Source organism: Salmo salar, chromosome 15 (genome assembly GCF_965601325.2).
Source record: "Salmo salar chromosome 15, fSalSal1, whole genome shotgun sequence".
NCBI classification, from domain to species: Eukaryota; Metazoa; Chordata; class Actinopteri; order Salmoniformes; family Salmonidae; genus Salmo; species Salmo salar.
In genome coordinates, this window is record NC_138305.1 from 94,985,382 (window position 1) to 95,007,589 (window position 22,208).

General features: G+C 45.5%; 1 protein-coding gene across 1 annotated transcript in view; it reads left to right on the forward strand.

The window, feature by feature from the left end:
- LOC106572560 (arf-GAP with coiled-coil, ANK repeat and PH domain-containing protein 3) overlaps positions 1–22,208 on the forward strand; it is a 116,212-nt gene that overhangs the window by 50,862 nt on the left and 43,142 nt on the right. Inside the window, exons 2-4 of the mRNA XM_082962177.1 lie at positions 5,703–5,760; positions 11,172–11,291; positions 13,972–14,025. Coding sequence (XP_082818303.1) covers positions 5,703–5,760; positions 11,172–11,291; positions 13,972–14,025 — 232 coding nt within the window. The remainder of the gene's footprint in view (positions 1–5,702; positions 5,761–11,171; positions 11,292–13,971; positions 14,026–22,208) is intronic.

The window sequence follows — 22,208 nt, forward strand, 5'->3', positions numbered from 1 at the left end:
GTTTAAATAATGCAAAACAAAGTGTTGGAGAAGAAAGTAAAAGTGCAATATGTGCCATGTAAGAAAGCTAATGTTTAAGTGCCTTGCTCAGAACATGGGAACATATGAAAGCTAGTGGTTCCTTTTAACATGAGTCTTCAATATTCCCAGGTAAGAAGTTTTAGGTTGTAGTTATTATATTATTATAGGAATTATAGGACTATTTCTCTATACGATTTGTATTTCATATACCTTTGACTATTGGATGTTCTTATAGGCACTTTAGTATTGCCAGTGTAACAGTATAGCTTCCGTCCCTCTCCTCGCTCCTACCTGGGCTCAAACCAGGAACACATCGACAACAGTCACCCTCGAAGCAGCGTTACCCATGCAGAGGAAGGGAAAAAACTACTCCAAGTCTCAGAGCGAGTGACGTTTGAAACACTATTAGCGTGCACCCGGCTAACTAGCCAGCCATTTCACATCGGTTACACCAGCCTAATCTTGGGAGTTGATAGGCTTGAAGGGGTGGGTATAATTTGTGGAACGTTCCAACAGGAATCTGTTCCAAAAAACGTAAAGTAAAAGGTTGCCAACCAACAACGCATACAAAGTAGCAACGCATACAAACCTAGCTAACTAGCTGCCGAATAGGCATCAACTCACCTCGTAGCTTATTCTTAATGTTTGTCCATAGGCAAACAGACGTGAGGACAGACATTTTTCGGAATAAACGTGATGAGTGAAAAACGCAATGAAATAGACCACTCCCTACCCGGTATCTTATTCTGCCGCTATACAACTTTGTATGCGTTGTTTTTTGGAAACCTTGTTATTTACGAAGTTTTTGTAATAGATTCCTGTTGGAACGTTCCACAAATTATACCCACCCAGGTTGAAGTCATAAACAGCGCAATGCTTGAAGCACAGCGAAGGGCTGTTTGAATGAATGCTTACGAGCCTGCTGCAGTCAGACTGCTCTATCAAATCATAGACTTAATTATAATATAATAAACACACAGAAATACGAGCCTTGGGTCTTTAATATGGTCGAATCTGGAAACTATCATCTCGAAAACAAAAGTTTTCTTTCAGTGACATACGGAACCGTTCCGTATTTTATCTAACGGGTGACTAAGTCTAAATATTCCTGTTAGGCATTGATGTTTATGGTTAGGTACATTGGTGCAACGACAGTACTTTTTTCGCAAATGCGCTTGATAAATCAACACCCGTTTGTCGAAGTAGGCTGTGATTCAATGAAAATTAACAGGCACCGCATCGATCATATGCAACGCAGGACACGTTAAATAAACTAGTAATATCATCAACCATGTGTAGTTAACTAGTGATTATGTTAAGATTGATAGTTTTTTATAAGTCTAATGCTAGCTAGCAACTTACCTTTGCTTCTTGCTGCCCTCGCGTTACAGGTAGTCAGCCTGTTAATCCTTGTGGAGTGCAATGTAAGGCAGGTGGTTAGAGCGTTGGACTGGTAACCAAAGGTTGCAAAAACGAATCCCCCCTGAACAAGGCAGTTAACCCCCGTTTCTAGGCCGTCATTGTAAATAAGAATGTGTTCTTAATCTGACTTGCCTAGTTAAATAAAGGTGTAAAAATAATAATTTAAAAATAAATAAAAAATACAAAAATTGGCAAATTGGTGGCCAAAAATACCGATTACCGATTGTTCTGAAAACTTGAAATCGGCCCCAATTAATCGGCCATTCCGATTAATCGGTCGACCTCTAGTTTATTTACGTATTAGGGTACCTAAGGTTTGATTATAAACGTTGTTTGACTTGTATGGAAAAGTTTCTTAGTAACGTTTAGGATAAATTTTGTATGCATTTTGATGGAGGGAAACTGGGTGGATTATTGACTGAAGCGCGCCAGCTAAACTGAGTTTTTATGGATATAAAGAAGGACATTATCAAACAAAAGGGCCATTTGTGATGTAACTGGGACCTTTTGGAGTGCCAACAGAAGAAGATCATCAAAGATAAGCCATTTTTTATATCGCTATTTCTGACTTTCGTATCGCACCTGCCTGGTTGAAATATGTTTTTCATGTTTGTATGCGGGGCGCTGTCTTCAGATAATCGCATGGTTTGCTTTCGCCGTAAAACCTTTTTCAAATCTGACACAGCGGCTGGATTAACAAGAAGTTAAGCTTTATTTTGATGTATTACACTTGTGATTTTTTGAAAGTTAAATATTTATAATACTGTCATTTGAATTTCGCGCTCTGCAATTTCACCGGATGTTGGCCAGGTGGGACGCTACCTTCCATAAGAAGTTAACTGACTTGCCTAGTTAAATAAAATTTGAAATATTTATCTCTGGCTCCCTCTTTAGTAATTTGTGTGTCTTCATTTTTAATCTCAGTGGTTAAAGCATCAGACAAGCTCAGTAGCCTACATATAGTTGATTTTATTCAAACATAGGGTGTGTCTACATATGGAAAAGTACACATTTTAGAATTTCGACCACTCGGTTGGTGGAAAGAACAGATGACTCTCGGTCAACCAATATTTTTTTTAGTCGGGGACAGCCCTACTCATTCATATTTCACCAGACATCAGTACACACCTTTAACACTGTGTTGAGTCATATACATCAATGTGGCGGACATAGCACTTCCTGGTGGTGTGAGTGAGAGCACTATAGACATGTTTATTGTTATTGAGTGGCAGTAAAGGTGTATTGATTAGTTACTAACAGCAGTGGTCCATTGATTAAAGGCTACTCAGCACAGGAAGTGGTCGAGTCTGGAACACCATGTTGTGTCATATAACCTACACACTCCCTGTGGTGTGACTGCCGCGGCCCACTTCGGGGATGGTTACCATGGTGACGAGCCTAGGGACGCTGTGCGCATCCATTATGGAAGTCATGTGCAGTGAGACAGGGCGATGGGCGTGAAGGGCCTGGGGCCAGGGTGAGCAGCTGTCCCTCAAGCCAGCCCCCGACCACAAAAGAGACACATCTGGAAGGCTAACAGCTGCAGGGGGTCCACTCCATGTTAGCTCTGCTAGGCTACTGCAGAGGAGAGACGTGTTGCCTGCAGGGGGTCCACTCTAGTTCTCTTCTATGGACAGGAGGAAAGATTCGCTGCACCTGCGATACAGGACGTTTTTGAACTAAAGCCCTGTCCAACCTAGCTTGTCTATGCTTGTCTATGCTTCACTGTTGTCCTTTATTGCCAATAACAATAGTTATTTAATAACAACAGTATTGATTAGAAAAAGGCATACTGTAGGAACTAGGAAGAGTGTTTACCATACATATGCTCAGTCACAAGAAGAACAAGTCTTTAAGAAACTTCAGAAAGAATAAGAGAATAAACTGCAAATGCTTTTTTTAAATGGGTCACCGTTTAAGCATCACGCATTGCAGACACATGGGAGAGTAAAAGAACCGTGACATTACAAGGGTACTAACTGTCATGCTCTCAGAGGCTTGAGCAAAATATAGCTCCACTAAAGCAGAGCTGAAGCTGCCTGGGACCCAGGTGTTATCATGTATTAACATGGCTGTGTAAAGTTGACATCAGCTATGAAAACATTATGAGTTACTTGCAGTAGGATTACTGGTGGGTGCAGTCAGTAAGCCTAATCGTCTCGAAGGGGAATCCGTTAGGTCATTAACAGGGGAATCAGTTTAGGTCATTAACAGGGGAATCAGTTTAGGTCATTAACAGGGGAATCAGTTTAGGTCATTAACAGGGGAATCAGTTTAGGTCATTAACAGGGGAATCAGTTTAGGTCATTAACAGGGGAATCAGTTTAGGTCATTAACAGGGGAATCAGTTTAGGTCATTAACAGGGGAATCAGTTTAGGTCATTAACAGGGGAATCAGTTTAGGTCATTAACAGGGGAATCAGTTTAGGTCATTAACAGGGGAATCAGTTTAGGTCAAAGAAAGGGGAATCAGTTTAGGACTCAGTGTTTCCCAACTCCGGTCTTCCAGTACTCCCAACAGTACATATTTTTGTCCGGGGTTGCAACAAAAATTTGTTCTGTTGGGAGTATTTGACGACCGGAGTTGGGAAACACTGGTTTACTGTAGGTTATAAAAGCACAGACATATGGTATTGATTAGGAAGGACTGTTTGGTATTGATTAGGAAATATGGTTGGAATCCATGAACTTCTTCCAATATTCCCTGTTTGGAGGATTCACGCATGGTCCAGTTGAATGGGTATACAGTAGTGACAGTAAAGACTCTGGCTGTGTGGGCAGAGAAGAAGACAGTGGAAGACAAGAGCACATGGCTGTAGGAGCAGAGAGGAAGACAGTGGAAGACAAGAGCACATGGCTATAGGAGCAGAGAGGAAGACAGTGGAAGACAAGAGCACATGGCTATAGGAGCAGAGAGGAAGACAGTGGAAGACAAGAGCACATGGCTGTAGGAGCAGAGAGGAAGACAGTGGAAGACAAGAGCACATGGCTGTAGGAGCAGAGAGGAAGACAGTGGAAGACAAGAGCACATGGCTGTAGGAGCAGAGAGGAAGACAGTGGAAGACAAGAGCACATGGCTGTAGGAGCAGAGAGGAAGACAGTGGAAGACAAGAGCACATGGCTGTGGGGGCAGAGAGGAAGACAGTGGAAGACAAGAGCACGTGGCTGTGGGGGCAGAGAGGAAGACAAGAGCATGTGGCTGTGGGGGCAGAGAGGAAGACAGTGGAAGACAAGAGCACGTGGCGTCCTACAGTATTTCCCTGAGCCTTGAGACTTGCATGCTATAGCCTGAGTCAGCCAACCGGCCTAATCTAGGAGGCGAAGGGGGAGGAGGAGGAGGGAAAGGGAGAGAGGGAGGAGGAGGGAGAGAGGAGAGGGAAAAAAGATGGGGTGAGAAGAGAGGGAGAGAGAAAGACGGGAAGAAAGGTGGAGAGATGGAGCAGGCCTGGCAGCGACTCATGGCCGATATATGACACAGTTACTTTCATCAGAGAGAGAGAGAGAGAGAGAGATATCTCCTCTTGTTCTAATGGAAAATGTGCTGCTCGCTGCTAATATGGAGATACATACACAGAGAGCTAAGAGGGAAGAAGAAGCTATGATGTGTTTTCTGATTTACACTGACTGACTCCAGTCAAGTAAAACCTTCCCAGTCCCACAGCGCAGACAGTGAGAAAGCAGCAGATATACTGTAGATCTGTTTCACTGAGCTGTTATGATTACATTACATCCCTCCTCCCTGATCCCTCCCTATATCAGTCATCTCACCCTGTGATGTGGTCTCCAAGCCATCTGAGGAAGCCGCCCCAGTGCACACCCACAGCTGAAGCATGTATAAACAGTGGTGTGGGCTAGGATAGGGCACTCCTTCACAGCATGGCAGAGGTAGAGGTCCCATATTCTCTAGGGTGTGGTGGTGGTGGTGGTGGTGACTAGATGAGGGTGTTTTGGGGTGTGACTGTACCACAGCTTTACAGAACATCCAGTCACTCTTATGTCTGAGTGCAATTGTTTCCAGCCAGCATCTCTCTTTCATTTAGCCAGTTAACACTCCCCAGAGTACTCCCAAACCAGCCTGTATGTCTCGGCTTGAACATGTCTGTGTTCTGATCCAAGAACCTCACTGCCAGTCTGATGTATGTAACCTCCCCACTCTTTCCTTCGACGTGGGAAATGTGTGGTGTGTGTATATATAGCGAAAAAAAGTATGATACATGCAATGTTACTGTACTAACAAAGTCCTGTTTTTTATTTTGCAGGGCAAACATTGATGAAGTGGAGACGGAGGTGGTAGAGATTGAAGCTAAACTAGACAAAGTAAGAAATATTTGTTTATCTTTTTAGCAAACCACAGGAAGCCTTTTCAGATATCCTACATCTCCTATTATCCCTGTAGTATAAGACATATTATAAACTGGCTGGTTCGAGCCCTGAATGCTGATTGGCTGACAGCCGTGGTATATCAGACCGTATCACAGGTAGGACCAGTAGGCTAGTTGGAGAATCCTACTATAATACATTTTCACCCATCAGTATAACACTTTATGCTTGTTGTAAGATTGTCTTTGTTAAACCACTGAGTACTGGGTGCAATTGAAAAGGAAAGCATAATCTCACTCAGATTACTTGCTTAATGTTTCAGCAGCTCAGGTTTGTGTGGACTAAATGTGACGTCGCGGGGCAGGGGAAAAAGGGAAGAGGACTGACTGCATTAGAATGCATTAGACTGGCTTTCAAAGCACTGGGTTACCCTCTAACGAGGGAGCCTGATGCTTTGGGTTATTCTCTAACGAGGGAGCCTGATGCTTTGGGTTATTCTCTAACGAGGGAGCCTGATGCTTTGGGTTATTCTCTAACGAGGGAGCCTGATGCTTTGGGTTATTCTCTAACGAGGGAGCCTGATGCTTTGGGTTATTCTCTAACGAGGGAGCCTGATGCTTTGGGTTATTCTCTAACGAGGGAGCCTGATGCTTTGGGTTATTCTCTAACGAGGGAGCCTGATGCTTTGGGTTATTCTCTAACAAGGGAGCCTGATGCTTTGGGTTATGCTCTAAACGAGGGAGCCTGATGCTTTGGGTTATGCTCTAAATGAGGGAGCCTAATGCTTTGGGTTATTCTCTAAACGAGGGAGCCTGATGCTTTGGGTTATTCTCTAACGAGGGAGCCTAATGCTTTGGGTTATTCTCTAACGAGGGAGCCTGATGCTTTGGGTTATTCTCTAACGAGGGAGCCTGATGCTTTGGGTTATTCTCTAACGAGGGAGCCTGATGCTTTGGGTTATTCTCTAACGAGGGTGTCACGGCAGTTTGAAAGAGTGGACCAAGATGCAGCGTTTTCGTAGTTCCACATGTTTATTTAAATCAGTGAAACCGAATGCAACAAATAACACTTTAAGTAAATACAAAACAACAAACCGTGACGCTGGAGGAACATAAACCTCACGAAGAACAATCACCCACAAACACCTGTGGGACAAACCTAACCTTAAATAGGACCTCCAATTAGAGACAACGACAACCTGCTGCCTCTAATTGGAGGTCATGCCAAATAACACCAACATAGAAATACAAACCTAGAACCAAAACATAGACATACAAAAACCAGACAAACACCCCGTCACGCCCTGACCTAATCTACCATAGAAAATAACACTCACTATGGTCAGGACGTGACAGAGGGAGCCTGATGCTTTGGGTTATTCTCTAACAAGGGAGCCTGATGCTTTGGGTTATTCTCTAACAAGGGAGCCTGATGCTTTGGGTTATTCTCTAACAAGGGAGCCTGATGCTTTGGGTTATTCTCTAACAAGGGAGCCGGATGCTTTGGGTTATTCTCTAACAAGGGAGCCGGATGCTTTGGGTTATTCTCTAACAAGGGAGCCTGATGCTTTGGGTTATTCTCTAACAAGGGAGCCTGATGCTTTGGGTTATGCTCTAAACGAGGGAGCCTGATGCTTTGGGTTATGCTCTAAATGAGGGAGCCTAATGCTTTGGGTTAATCTCTAAACGAGGGAGCCTGATGCTTTGGGTTATTCTCTAACGAGGGAGCCTAATGCTTTGGGTTATTCTCTAACGAGGGAGCCTGATGCTTTGGGTTATTCTCTAACGAGGGAGCCTGATGCTTTGGGTTATTCTCTAACGAGGGAGCCTGATGCTTTGGGTTATTCTCTAAACGAGGGAGCCTGATGCTTTGGGTTATTCTCTAAACGAGGGAGCCTAATGCTTTGGGTTATTCTCTAAACGAGGGAGCCTAATGCTTTGGGTTATTCTCTAAACGAGGGATCCTGATGCTTTGTGTTGATACTCCATCTGTTCCGCATGACCTTGAATTATGTGTCAGGGAGGTTAGTCTGCTGCTTCACTAACATCACTGTTGGTATCCTGCAGTGGGCTCCAAATGAGCAATGATGGTGAAAAGTGCAGAATGTTTCTGTTTGACAGTATGTGAGGGTATAAGGCTATTTGGCTCGTCAGGTGTCATGATATGGTGGTTAGCATATAGTTCATACATACTGTAGCTTACATCTTCTGGTATTAACTGTTGAATAATAAACATACGTGAGAACCATATATGAAGTGTTATATCCAAGTTACTCATATGGGTTTGAATTTGCCTCAACAATGTTAACTCACCTGAAGCCCAAACCACTAGTGTACTGCCACAATACACAGAAGGGCATTACTGTACACCAACATGAACCCAACTGTCAAGCCACTAGTCCTGTCTCTTCCGCCTTTTCTTTTCCCTCCAGTAGGGAAACAGGTGGGACTCTCCTCTCAACAGGAAACACTGGCAGCCCATGTCCAGTTCACTCCCAGTTCTACAGGGCTTTGAGTGATTAACATGAGAGGATAGGGTTTGTTGGCCAGCCCTGAGTTGAATCTGGCTAGCAGCTGTTAGGAAATGGCACTTTTCTTGAGAAGAGTATCTTGAGCAGGGTGAGAGTGAGAGAGGCTGGCCTTGATTCAATGTCTTGCGAATGTAGAAAGAAACAACAAACATTGTAGTGAACCATATATTAGGCTACATGTCAAAGTTCAGCTGTCAGCAGTTAAACATTGTGACAGGCCTTTTGGTGACTTATTAGGTTCAAGTCTTCCACCTCTCTGTAGACTTCTAGGAAATTATACTGAACAAAAATAGAAACACAACATGGAAAGTGTTGGTCCTATGTTTCATGAGCTGAAATCAAAGATGCCAGAAACGTTCCATACCCACAAAAAGCGTATTTCTTAAAAATGTTGTGCACACATTTGCTTACTTCCCTGTTAGTGAGCATTTCCCCATTGCCAAGAACAATCCATCCACCTGACAGGTGTGACATATCAAGAAGCTGATTAAACTGCATGATCATTCCACATGTGCACCTTGTGCTGGGGACAATAAAAGGCCACAATAAAATGTGTAGTTTTATCACACAACACAATTCTATAGATGTCAAGTTGAGAGGGAGTGTGCAATTGGCATACTGACTGCAGGAATGTCTACCAGTGCTGTTGCCAGAGAATTGAATATTCATTTCTTTACCAATGTCGTTTTAGAGAATTTGGCAGTACGTCCAACCGGCCTCACAACCTCAGACCGCGTGTAACCATGCCAGCACTCCACAACCGGCTTCTTCACCTGCGGGATCGTCTGAGACCAGCCACCCGGACAGCTGAGGAAACTGTGGGATTGCACAACCCAATAGTATCTGCACAAACTGTCAGAAACCATCTTAGGGAAGCTCATCTGCATCCTCGACATCCTACCAGGGTCTTGACCTGACAGCAGTTCAGCATCATAACTGACTTTAGTTGGCAAATGCTCACCTTCGATAGCCACTGGCACGCTGGAGAAGTGTGCTCTTCACGGATGAATCCTGGTTTCAACTGTACCGGGCAGATGGCGTGTATGGTGTCGTGTGGGCGAGCGGTTTGCTGATGTCATCATTGTGAACAGAGTGCCCCATGGTGGCGGTGGGGTTATGGTATGGGCAGGCATAAGCTACGGACAATGAACACAATTGCACTTTATCGATGGCAATTTGAATGCACAGAGATACCGTGACGAGATCCATACCTATAACGACATAAGGCGAGACCCAGATGCAGACACAGGAGGCAGATGGTTTGAGCTCTGGTATTTATTATAATCCAAGGGATAGACAAAAGGCAGGTCGGGGACAGACAAGCGTTCATAGCCAGGGCAGAGTCCAAACGGTACAGGGCGGCAGGCAGGCTCGAGGTCAGGGGCAGGCAGAGTGGTCAGGCAGGCGGGCTCAGAGTCAGGACAGACAAGGGTCAAAACCAGGAGGATGAGAAAAAGAGAGACTGGGGGAGAAACCAGGAGGATGAGAAAGAGAGAGACTGGGGGAGAAAGCAGGAGCTGAGAGAAAACCGCTGGTTGACTTGGCAAACAAGACGAACTGGCACAGACATACAGAAAACACAGGTATAAATACCCAGGGGATAATGGGGAAGATGGGTGACGACAAGGACAGGTGAAACGAATCAGGATGTGACAATACCAGATACTGACTTTTTTTTTACCCTATATTTTTTTAAAGGTATCTGTGACCAATAGATGCATATCTGTATTCCCAGTCATGTGAAATCCATAGATTAGGGCCAGATTAATTTATTTAAATTGACTGATTTCCTTATATGAACTGTAAATCTTTGAAATTGTTGCATGTTCCGTTTATATTTTTGTTCAGTGTAGTAATGTGACTTGTGATCTTTCTGTGTGTAATATTGCCTGTGTGTAACTGGTGTAGAGGAGTCAGGCACAGGACAGCAGATGTGAGTAATAAACGTAATTTACTCAAATATTCACAAATACAACGCAAATATGCGAGCCCACAATAACGGACCGTATTACAAACAAACAATCACTCACAAATAAACATGGGGGAACAGAGGGTTAAATAATGAACAAGTAATTGGAGGAATGAAACCAGGTGTGTAAGACAAGGACAAAACAAATGGAAAATGAAAAGTGGATCGGAGATGGCTAGAAGGCCGGTGACGTCGACCGCTGAACGCCGCCCGAACAAGGAGAGGGACCGACTTCGGCGGAAGTCGTGACACTGTGTATTCGTCAGTGTATGGATTGGAAGAGCTTTTTGGCAGTTACAGTAGATCCTGGCCTATGCTAAACCATAGAGTAGATACATCAGTTGATAGATGTATCTTTGTGGTTATAACCAACAAGTCTTCATAGTTAAACACTCTGGTTTTAATTCCCCAGTCCTGGACCACATTTTCCCCTCAGTGGTGACATGCGTGTTTAGTTGCATTCTTATGTCACGGGTTAACATGTGAGAATGTTCTCCACCACACCACACATTACCATGGGTGATACAGTATGATCATGGAGGGGGCTAAAACCAACATGCAACCGTAGGACGCACGTAATCACCAAGTGTGGTGAGCATGTTTTTAAATGTACAAAAGGGTTAGGTGGGAATATGATGTAGGGATTTGCTGTGGAAAGGGAAAAATATGGTATGCTACAAGAGCATCTCAGTGATATAATCACATGGACGGCCCATTCAAGGTTTTTATCTCACCAGTCCATTTACAAGCCAGAGAAAGTCCCTCTAGTGTATACAGTATTTAAGAATGGAATCGACTTGTATGTAGCGAGATATATAATTTGATGCTTGGTATACAGACCCTACTTTCTTCTACCGACCCCCACACACTCACTCATTCTCTCTGTCTTTCTCTTCTCTCCTCTCCTAGCTGGTGAAGCTATGCAGTGGGATGATCGAGGCAGGGAAGGCGTATGTCAGTGCCAACAAACTCTTTGTGAATGGGATACGGGACCTGTCCCAACAATGCAAGAAGGATGAGATGATCTCGGTGAGGTTTAGTTGGATCCAGAATAAAGTCGAATTTCAAGTCTATTCACCAATCATCTATTGGTTTGGTTACAGCCTCATAACCTTGTTATTGTACACACTGACTGAATATCAATCACATACTACACATACATCTATGTTTTCTGGATATTTAAGGCTCATCACATAACTTGTCTCCCTATGTATATACTACTAAACTCAGCAAACAAAGAAACGTCCTCTCACTGTCAACTGCTTTATTTTCAGCAAATGTAACATGTGTAAATATTTGTATGATCATAACAAGATTCAACAACTGAGACATAAACTGAACAAGTACCACAGACATGTGACTAACAGAAATTGAATAATGTGTCCCTGAACAAAGGAGGGGTCAAAATCAAAAGTGATAGTCAGTATCTGGTGTGGCCACCAGCTGCATTAAGTACTGCAGTGCATCTCCTCCTCATGGACTGCACCAGATTTGCAGTTCTTGCTGGGAGATGTTACCCCATTCTTCCACCAAGGTACCTGCAAGTTCCCGGACATTTCTGGGGGGAATGGCCCTAGCCCTCACCCTCCGTTCCAACAGGTCCCAGATATGCTCAATGGGATTGAGATCCGGGCTCTTCGCTGGCCATGGTAGAACACTGACATTCCTGTCTTGCAGGAAATCACACACAGAAGGAGCATATGGCTGGTGGCATTGTCATGCTGGAGGGTCATGTCAGGATGAGCCTGCAGGAAGGGTACCACATGAGGGAGGAGGATGTCTTCCCTGTAACGCACAGCGTTGAGATTGCCTGCAATGACAACAAGCTCAGTCCGATGATGCTGTGACACACCGCCCCAGACCATGACGGACCCTCCAAATCAATCTCGCTCCAGAGTACAGGCCTCGGTATAACGCTCATTCCTTCGACGAATAACGCGGATCCCCGATCATCACGCCTGGTGAGACAAAACCGCGACTCGTCAGTGAAGAGCACTTTTTGCCAGTCCTGTCTGGTCCAGTGACGGTGGGTTTGTGCCCATAGGCAACGTTGTTGCCGGTGATGTCTGGTGAGGACCTGCCTTACAACAGGCCTACAAGCCCTCAGTCCAGCCTCTCTCAACCTATTGCGGACAGTCTGAGCACTGATGGAAGGATTGTGCGTTCCTGGTGTAACTCAGTTGTTGTTGCCATCCTGTACCTGTCCCGATGGTGTGATGTTCGGATGTACCTATCCTGTGCAGGTGTTGTTACACGTAGTCTGTGACTGCGAGGACGATCAGCTGTCCGTCCTGTCTCCCTGTAGCGGCGTCTCACAGTATGGACATAGCAATTTATTGCCCTGGCCACATCTGCAGTCCTCATGCCTCCTTACAGCATGCCTAAGGCACGTTCACGCAAATGAGCAGGGACCCTGGGCATCTTTCTTTTGGTGTTTTTCAGAGTCAGTAGAAAGGCCTCTTTAGTGTCCTAAGTTTTCATAACTGTGACCTTAATTGCCTACCGTCTGTAAGCTTTTAGTGTCTTAACGACCGTCCCACAGGTGCATGTTCATTCATTGTTTATGGTTCATTGAACAAGCATGGGAAACAGTGTTTAAACCCTTTACAATGAAGATCTGTGAAGTTATTTGGATTTTTACGAATTTTCTTTGAAAGACAGGGACATTTTCATTTTTTGCTGAGTTTATAAAACATGTCATGGGCTTAGCTCTACTTAATGCTTTGTCTTGGGAGTGGTTGGTGCTTTCCTGCTCTCTGACCGCGTGCCTGAGTAAGTCTGTGTGTAAACTGAATACTCTACTAATGGATTAGTCAGTGTCAGAGGAGGAATCAGGCCTGGAGTGGGGTCTTGGCCAGGCTTTCAGGACCAGCGTCTCCAGTACTTTCTCCCTAAGAGCTGATTGTCCACCAACATTAAGGACTGCTAGTGCTTGGCTCCCCAATGGGTTTACCCTTATGTCTAATTCTGAGGATCAATGCTGCTCTTATTTGTCATTTTTTCATTGTAAAAATAGAAAAGAGCCTGGCCTCCAATTATGTTTCACTTAGTGTTGTTCTCTTAGTGTTGTACAATATTGTCACTAGGGTCGTATTGAGTGGACCAAAACGCAGCGGGTAAAGTGCTCATCTTCTTAATTTTATTAAAGAAAACACTTAATCAAAATAAACTAGAAAAACAGTCCAGTAAGGTGCACAGACTATACTAGAAACAACCACCCACAAACACAAGTGAAAACAAACACAACAAAATATGGCCTCCAATTAGAGTCAACAACAACCAGCTGCCTCTAATTGGAGTGCATTGCCAAAACTCACATAGAAATAGTAAAACTAGAACCTAAACCCACAATACCCAAACACACAAAACAAACACCCCCCTGCCACGCCCTGACCAACTATAATGACAAATAACCCCTTTTACTGGTCAGGACGTGACAAATATGGGGGAAACAATCCTCTTTTTTACTCAAAATGTTAGTGTCAACCAGTAAAATTGACCAATTTAAACTTAATTTGACTATTTGTGTATGTATATTAGCTACTTTCATAAATAGAATGAATCAAAATTTGCACTCTTGTATTTTTATTGTGGCTCTTGGACTTGGCATGGCAGCATTAGGCAAGTGAACTGGATCTCTCTGTCTCTAATCTTGTTAAAATGCTGTAATACAATATTCTGAAGCTATTGTGTCTTGTTTTCCTTGCAGGAGTGCCTGGAGAAGTGTGGGGAGAGCCTCCAGGAAATAGTCAACTACCACATGGTAAGTCTCATGTGTCTCTCTCCCTCCCCCCTCTCTCTTCCCCAAACTGTCCCCACATACTCCAGTACAGATACTGTATGTGCATAGGGACCAGGCAGCACTGAGCACAGTGATTTCATCACATCTTGAAATGCTAACATGGACAGGCATTTAGGCCTCGCGAGGGTCTCCTATTCCCTTTAACGCAAGTCTGGGGGGTCAGTCTGACCTGTCTTTAAATGATTCAACATGCAGAAACATTTCATTCACAAATCATTCAATGTCTCTTTTTCTCGGTTATTTGATGGCTGTCTTGACTCTCTGTGTTCGTGTAACTATGACCATCTGCCAATCAGCACACTTTCTTGAAGGTCAATTCCACCACTTTTCAACCTGATCGTGTACTATAGGAAAAGTCTCATTAACATCGACAGGACTGAAGTGGAGACTGGAGGAGAGACTGGGGGAGAGAGAGTGGAGGCACGACGGGGGGGGGGGGGGGGGGGGGGGGGAACAGACTGGGGAGGAGAGACTGGGGGAGACGGGGGAGTGGAGGAGAGACTGGGGGAGAGAGAGTGGAGGTACGACGGGGGGGGGGGACAGACTGGGGGGAGAGACGGGGGAGTGGAGGAGAGACTGGGGGAGAGAGAGTGGAGGTACGACGGGGGGGGGGACAGACTGGGGGGAGAGACTGGGGGGGAGACGGGGGAGTGGAGGAGAGACTGGGGGTGAGACGGGGGAGTGGAGGAGAGACTGCAGGGGGAGAGACTGCAGGGGAGAGGTTGGGGGGAGTTTGGAGGGGAGAGAGTAGTGGAGGAGAGACTGGGGGGAAAGACTGGGGGAGAGAGAGTGGAGGAGAGACTGGGGGGAGAGGCTGGGAAAGAGACTGTGGGAGGTGGGGGCTTATTGCCAAGTGTTTATGTAATTAAACAGTTACTTACCAGTATTTATTTGCACACATTCCCTGGATAATCAGCAGGGGTACAGCAAATGTGACCATCCAGAGCTGTGAAGCTGGAAGCTGTAGACAAAGCATTCCCATCCCCTTCACGTTCCCTGTAAGGATCAGCCAGGAGGGATTCTCTGGATCCGGGTCCAGGGGAGGGGGATTCTGCTACAGTTAGATTGGATTCTATACGTTAGTAGAATTCCCAAGTGAGATGACAAGATCTGAGGCCTCATTTATAAACTTTGCGTAAATTTAACACTAAATATCTGCATGCGCCATTTCTGAAAATATGTTTTGGGGTATATTTTGTGCGTACGCAAAGTTTCTAAACGAGGCCCCTGGTCTCTTGAGCATGGTAACTGTTGATGGATGAGAGGACACAGTGGGATTCTAGCATTCCACCAAAAGCATTCCTGCAACCTTTCCATGCAGAAAGTTAGTGTTATGGTTAGTTTATAGTAGCGGTCGACCGATTATGATTTTTCAATGCCGATACCGATTATTGGAGGACCAAGAAAAGCTGACACCGATTAAAATCGGCCAATTTTTATATATATATATTTGTAATAATGACAATTACAACAATACTGAATGAACACTTTTATTTTTACTTAATATAATAGATAAATAAAATCAATTTAGTCTGAAATAAATAATGAAACATGTTGAATTTGGTTTAAATAATGCAAAAAACGCAGTGTTGGAGAATAAAGTAAAAGGGCAATATGTGCCATGTAGAAAAGCTAACGTTTAAGTTCCTTGCTCAGAACATGAGAACATATGAAAGCTGGTTGTTGTGTATTGATATTCTAGTTTTGTTACTTTAGGGCACCTGTAACCCCCCCCCCCCCCCCCCCCCCCCCCCCCCCCCTTGCCAACCTACGTTGAAATGCTTGGAATGTTCTTCCTGTGAAACGCATTAAACAATGCCCACGTTCATTTCTACTCCCGTATCATGTCCTGTCCTTATATTAGTTGTATAAGTAATACAGTGTGCTATACAACACTGGTGGTTCCTTTTAACATGAGTCTTCAATATTCCCAGTTAAGAAGTTTTAGGTTGTAGTTATTATAGGAATTTATAGGACTATTTCTCTCTATTCCGTTTGTATGTCATATACCTTTGACTATTGGATGTTCTTATAGGCACTATAGTATTACCAGCCTAATCTCGGGAGTTGATAGGCTTGAAGTCATAAACAGCGCTGTGCTTCAAGCATTGCGAAGAGCTGCTGGCAAACGCAGGAAAGTGCTGTTTGAATGAATGCTTACGAGTCTGCTGCTCCCTACCATCGCTCAGTCAGACTGCTCTATCCAATATCAATTCATAGACTTAATTATAATATAATAAACACACAGAAATACGAGCTTTTGGTCATTAATATGGAAACTATAATTTTGAAAACAAAATGTTTATTCTTTCAGTGAAATACATCGAACGGGTGGCAACCGTAAGTCTAAATATTGCTGTTACATTGCACAACCTTCAATGTTATGCCATAATTATGTAAAATTCTGGCAAATTAGTTTGCAACGAGCACAAGCTGTTGCATTTACCCTGATTCTGCATGCAATGAACGCAAGAGAAGTGACACAATTTCCCTAGTTAATATTGCCTGCTTAACATGAATTTATTTTAACTAAATATGCAGGTTTAAAAAAATATACTTCTGTGCATTGATTTTAAGAAAGGCATTGATGTTTATGGTTAGGTACATTCGTGCAACGATTGTGCTTTTGTTAAATCATCACCCGTTTGGCAAAGTAGGCTGTGATTCGATGATAAATTAACATGCACCGCATTGACTAGATGCAATGCAGGACAAGCTAGTTAACCTAGTAATGTCATCAACTATGTGTAGGTAACTAGTGAAGATTGATTGATTGTTTTTTATAAGGTAAGTTTAATGCTAGCTAGCAACTTACCTTGGCTCCTTGCTGCACTCGCATAATAGGTGGTTTGTTATGATTGTTATAAAAACTTGAAATCGTCCCGAATTAATCGGCCATGTCGATTAATCGGTCGACCTCTAGTTTATACAGCATTTCACTGCATTTACATTTACATTTAAGTCATTTAGCAGACGCTCTTATCCAGAGCGACTTACAAATTGGTGCATTCACCTTATAATATCCAGTGGAACAACCACTTTACAATAGTGCATCTAAATCTTTTAAGGGGGGGTTAGAAGGATTACTTTATCCTATCCCAGGTATTCCTTAAAGAGGTGGGGTTTCAGGTGTCTCCGGAAGGTGGTGATTGACTCCGCTGTCCTGGCGTCGTGAGGGAGCTTGTTCCACCATTGGGGTGCCAGAGCAGCGAACAGTTTTGACTGGGCTGAGCGGGAACTGTGCTTCCTCAGAGGTAGGGAGGCGAGCAGGCCAGAGGTGGATGAACGCAGTGCCCTTGTTTGGGTGTAAGGCCTGATCAGAACCTGAAGGTACGGAGGTGCCGTTCCCCTCACAGCTCCGTAGGCAAGCACCATGGTCTTGTAGCGGATGCGAGCTTCGACTGGAAGCCAGTGGAGAGAGCGGAGGAGCGGGGTGACGTGAGAGAACTTGGGAAGGTTCAACACCAGACGGGCTGCGGCGTTCTGGATGAGTTGTAGGGGTTTAATGGCACAGGCAGGGAGCCCAGCCAACAACGAGTTGCAGTAATCCAGACGGGAGATGACAAGTGCCTGGATTAGGACCTGCGGCGCTCCCTGTGTGAGGCAGGGTCGTACTCTGCGAATGTTGTAGAGCATGAACCTACAGGATCGGGTCACCGCCTTGATGTTAGTGGAGAACGACAGGGTGTTGTACAGGGTCACGCCGAGGCTCTTAGCACTCTGGGAGGAGGACACAAGGGAGTTGTCAACCGTGATGGCGAGATCATGGAACGGGCAGTCCTTCCCCAGGAGGAAGAGCAGCTCCGTCTTGCCGAGGTTCAGCTTGAGGTGGTGATCCGTCATCCACACTGATATGTCTGCCAGACATGCAGAGATGCGATTCGCCACCTGGTTGTCAGAAGGGGGAAAGGAGAAGATTCATTGTGTGTCATCTGCATAGCAATGATATGAGAGACCATGTGAGGATATGACAGAGCCAAGTGACTTGGTGTATAGCGAGAATAGGAGAGGGCCTAGAACAGAGCCCTGGGGGACACCAGTGGTGAGAGCACGTGGTGCGGAGACAGATTCTCGCCACGCCACCTGGTAGGAGCGACCTGTCAGGTAGGACGCAATCCAAGCGTGGGCCGCGCCGGAGATGCCCAGCTCGGAGAGGGTGGAGAGGAGGATCTGATGGTTCACAGTATCAAAGGCAGCAGATAGGTCTAGAAGGATGAGAGCAGAGGAGAGAGAGTTAGCTTTAGCAGTGCGGAGAGCCTCCGTGACACAGAGAAGAGCAGTCTCAGTTGAATGCCCAGTCTTGAAACCTGACTGATTAGGATAAAGAAGGTCATTCTGAGAGAGATAGCAAGAGAGCTGGCCAAGGACGGCACGTTCAAGAGTTTTGGAGAGAAAGGAAAGAAGGGATACTGGTCTGTAGTTGTTGACATCGGAGGGATCGAGTGTAGGTTTTTTCAGAAGGGGTGCAACTCTCGCTCTCTTGAAGACGGAAGGGACGTAGCCAGCGGTCAAGGATGAGTTGATGAGCGAGGTGAGGTAGGGGAGAAGGTCTCCGGAAATGGTCTGGAGAAGAGAGGAGGGGATAGGGTCAAGTGGGCAGGTTGTTGGGCGGCCGGCCGTCACAAGACGCGAGATTTCATCTGGAGAGAGAGGGGAGAAAGAGGTCAAAGCACAGGGTAGGGCAGTGTGAGCAGGACCAGCGGTGTCGTTTGACTTAGCAAACGAGGATCGGATGTCGTCAACCTTCTTTTCAAAATGGTTGACGAAGTCATCCGCAGAGAGGGAGGGGGGGGGGGGAGGGGGAGGAGGATTCAGGAGGGAGGAGAAGGTAGCAAAGAGCTTCCTAGGGTTAGAGGCAGATGCTTGGAGTTTAGAGTGGTAGAAAGTGGCTTTAGCAGCAGAGACAGAAGAGGAAAATGTAGAGAGGAGGGAGTGAAAGGATGCCAGGTCCGCAGGGAGGCGAGTTTTCCTCCATTTCCGCTCGGCTGCCCGGAGCCCTGTTCTGTGAGCTCGCAGTGAGTCGTCGAGCCACGGAGCAGGAGGGGAGGACCGAGCCGGCCTGGAGGATAGGGGACAGAGGAAATCAAAGGATGCAGAGAGGGAGGAGAGGAGGGTTGAGGAGGCAGAATCAGGAGATAGGTTGGAGAAGGTTTGAGCAGAGGGAAGAGATGATAGGATGGAAGAGGAGAGAGTAGCGGGAGAGAGAGAGCGAAGGTTGGGACGGCGCAATACCATCCGAGTAGGGGCAGAGTGAGAAGTGTTGGATGAGAGCGAGAGGGAAAAGGATACAAGGTAGTGGTCGGAGACTTGGAGGGGAGTTGCAATGAGATTAGTGGAAGAACAGCATCTAGTAAAGATGAGGTCAAGCGTATTGCCTGCCTTGTGAGTAGGGGGGGAAGGTGAGAGGGTGAGGTCAAAAGAGGAGAGGAGTGGAAAGAAGGAGGCAGAGAGGAATGAGTCAAAGGTAGACGTGGGGAGGTTAAAGTCACCCAGAACTGTGCGAGGTGAGCCATCCTCAGGAAAGGAACTTATCAAGGCGTCAAGCTCATTGATGAACTCTCCAAGGGAACCTGGAGGGCGATAAATGATAAGGATGTTAAGCTTGAAAGGGCTGGTAACTGTGACAGCATGAAATTCAAATGAGGAGATAGACAGATGGGTCAGGGGAGAAAGAGAGAATGTCCACTTGGGAGAGATGAGGATTCCAGTGCCACCACCCCGCTGGCTCGATGCTCTAGGGGTATGCGAGAACACGTGGGCAGACGAGGAGAGAGCAGTAGGAGTAGCAGTGTTATCTGTGGTAATCCATGTTTCCGTCAGCGCCAGGAAGTCTAGGGACTGGAGGGTAGCATAGGCTGAGATGAACTCAGCCTTGTTGGCCGCAGAACGGCAGTTCCTGAGGCTGCCGGAGACCTGGAACTCCACGTGGGTCGTGCGCGCTGAGACCACCAGGTTAGAGTGGCAGCGGCCACGCGGTGTGGAGCGTTTGTATGGCCTGTGCAGAGGGGAGAGAACAGGGATAGACAGACACATAGTAGACAAGCTACAGAAGAGGCTACGCTAATGCAAAGGAGATTGGAATGACAAGTGGACTACATGTCTCGAATGTTCAGAAAGTTAAGCTTACGTTGCAAAAATCTTATTGACTAAAATGACGAAAATGATACAGTACTGCTGGCTGGTGGAGTAGGCTAGCTAGCAGTGGCTGCGTTGTTGACTTTGAACGTGTAGCTGGCTAGGTAACCTCGATAGTTTCAGTACTACACCTTGTCATGATACAAAGCAACTTTGTAGCTAGCTAGCTAACATAACACTAATCAAGACGTTCCTTGTAATGTATTTAGTTTCTACAATGCTGCTCGTCGGTAATAGTTGGCTGGGTTAGGAAAAATGGCGTCGCGGGGGACTGAAATAGCTGGCTAGCTAACCTCGATGGCTGGCTAGCTAACCTCGATAATTACTAAACTACACAATTATCAAGCTATGACAAAGACAACTAAGTAGCTAGCTAGCTAACACTGCACTAGTCAAATCGTTCCGTTGTAAAGTATTAGTATCTACAGCGCTGCTAGTAGGTAACAGTTGGCTAGCTAGCAGTGGGTTAATGATGACTAGGTGTGTTGACTAAGTCTGGCGTCGCGTCGCGGCTGGCTAGCTCACCTCGATAATTACTCAAACTACACAATTATCTTAGATACAGAGACAGCAAAGACAACTATGTAGCTGGCTAACTAACACTAACACCACACTAATCAAGTCGTTACGTTGTAATGTAATAGTTTCTACAGTACTGCTAGTCGGTAGAAGTTGGCTAGCTAGCAGTGATGACTAGCTAGCTAGCAGCTAGCAGTGTTGACTACGTTAGGAGGACGAAGATAGCTAGCCTCGATAATTACTCTAATTACTCTAAACTACACAATTATCTTTGATACAAAGACGGCTATGTAGCTAGCTAAGAAGAATTGCTCAAATCAAACAAATCAAGCCGTTGTAATGTAGTGAAGTGTAATATTACCTGTGGAGCGAAGCGTAGTGCGACTGCTCGCTCCAAACCGGATTAATACACAAATAGATTAAGCTAGCTAAGTACAGTAGGGGTCGGATTGCTTGGTGCAGACAGAGTGGGTGGAAGGTATCTGACCTTATATGATTGGAACAAATATCCCCCTGTCCCAACATGCCTATGCTATGTGCTGTTCTGTTGTGATACCATTGTGTATAGCCTGGTTCTAAATGTCTACTGTCAGGACATACAGGATATGTGTTTTACATTTCCCTGTTCTTCTAGTCCGTAGAAACTCTACCCACCACCCCTGTTTCTGTCTTGGTATTTCCCTGTTCTTCTAGTCCGTAGAAACTCTATCCACCACTCCTGTTTCTGTCTTGGTATTTCCCTGTTCTTCTAGTCCATAGAAACTCTACCACCCCTGTTTCTGTCTTGGTATTTCCCTGTTCTTCTAGTCCATAGAAACTCTACCCACCACCCCTGTTTCTGTCTTGGTATTTCCCTGTTCTTCTAGTCCGTAGAAACTCTATCCACCACCCCTGTTTCTGTCTTGGTATTTCCCTGTTCTTCTAGTCCATAGAAACTCTATCCACCACCCCTGTTTCTGTCTTGGTAGATGGATCTGTGAACCTCTCCCAAGTCGGCAGGCGACAGTCTCTCTCACTTTCCTCACACAGGGGGCACCTGTGTCATATTGGCCTAATTAAGACAATATATCTCCAGCCGCTCTGCCTCCACACACACAGGCTGCTGTCATCACAAAGCAGCTACACACAGGCTGCTGTCACCACAAAGCAGCTACACACAGACTGCTGTCACCACAAAGCAGCTACACACAGGCTGCTGTCACCACAATGCAGCTACACACAGGCTGCTGTCACCACAAAGCAGCTACACACAGGCTGCTGTCACCACAAAGCAGCTACACACAGGCTGCTGTCACCACAAAGCAGCTACACACAGGCTGCTGTCACCACAAAGCAGCTACACACAGGCTGCTGTCACCACAAAGCAGCTACACACAGGCTGCTGTCACCACAAAGCAGCTACACACAGACTGCTGTCACCACAATGCAGCTACACACAGGCTGCTGTCACCACAATGCAGCTACACACAGACTGCTGTCACCACAATGCA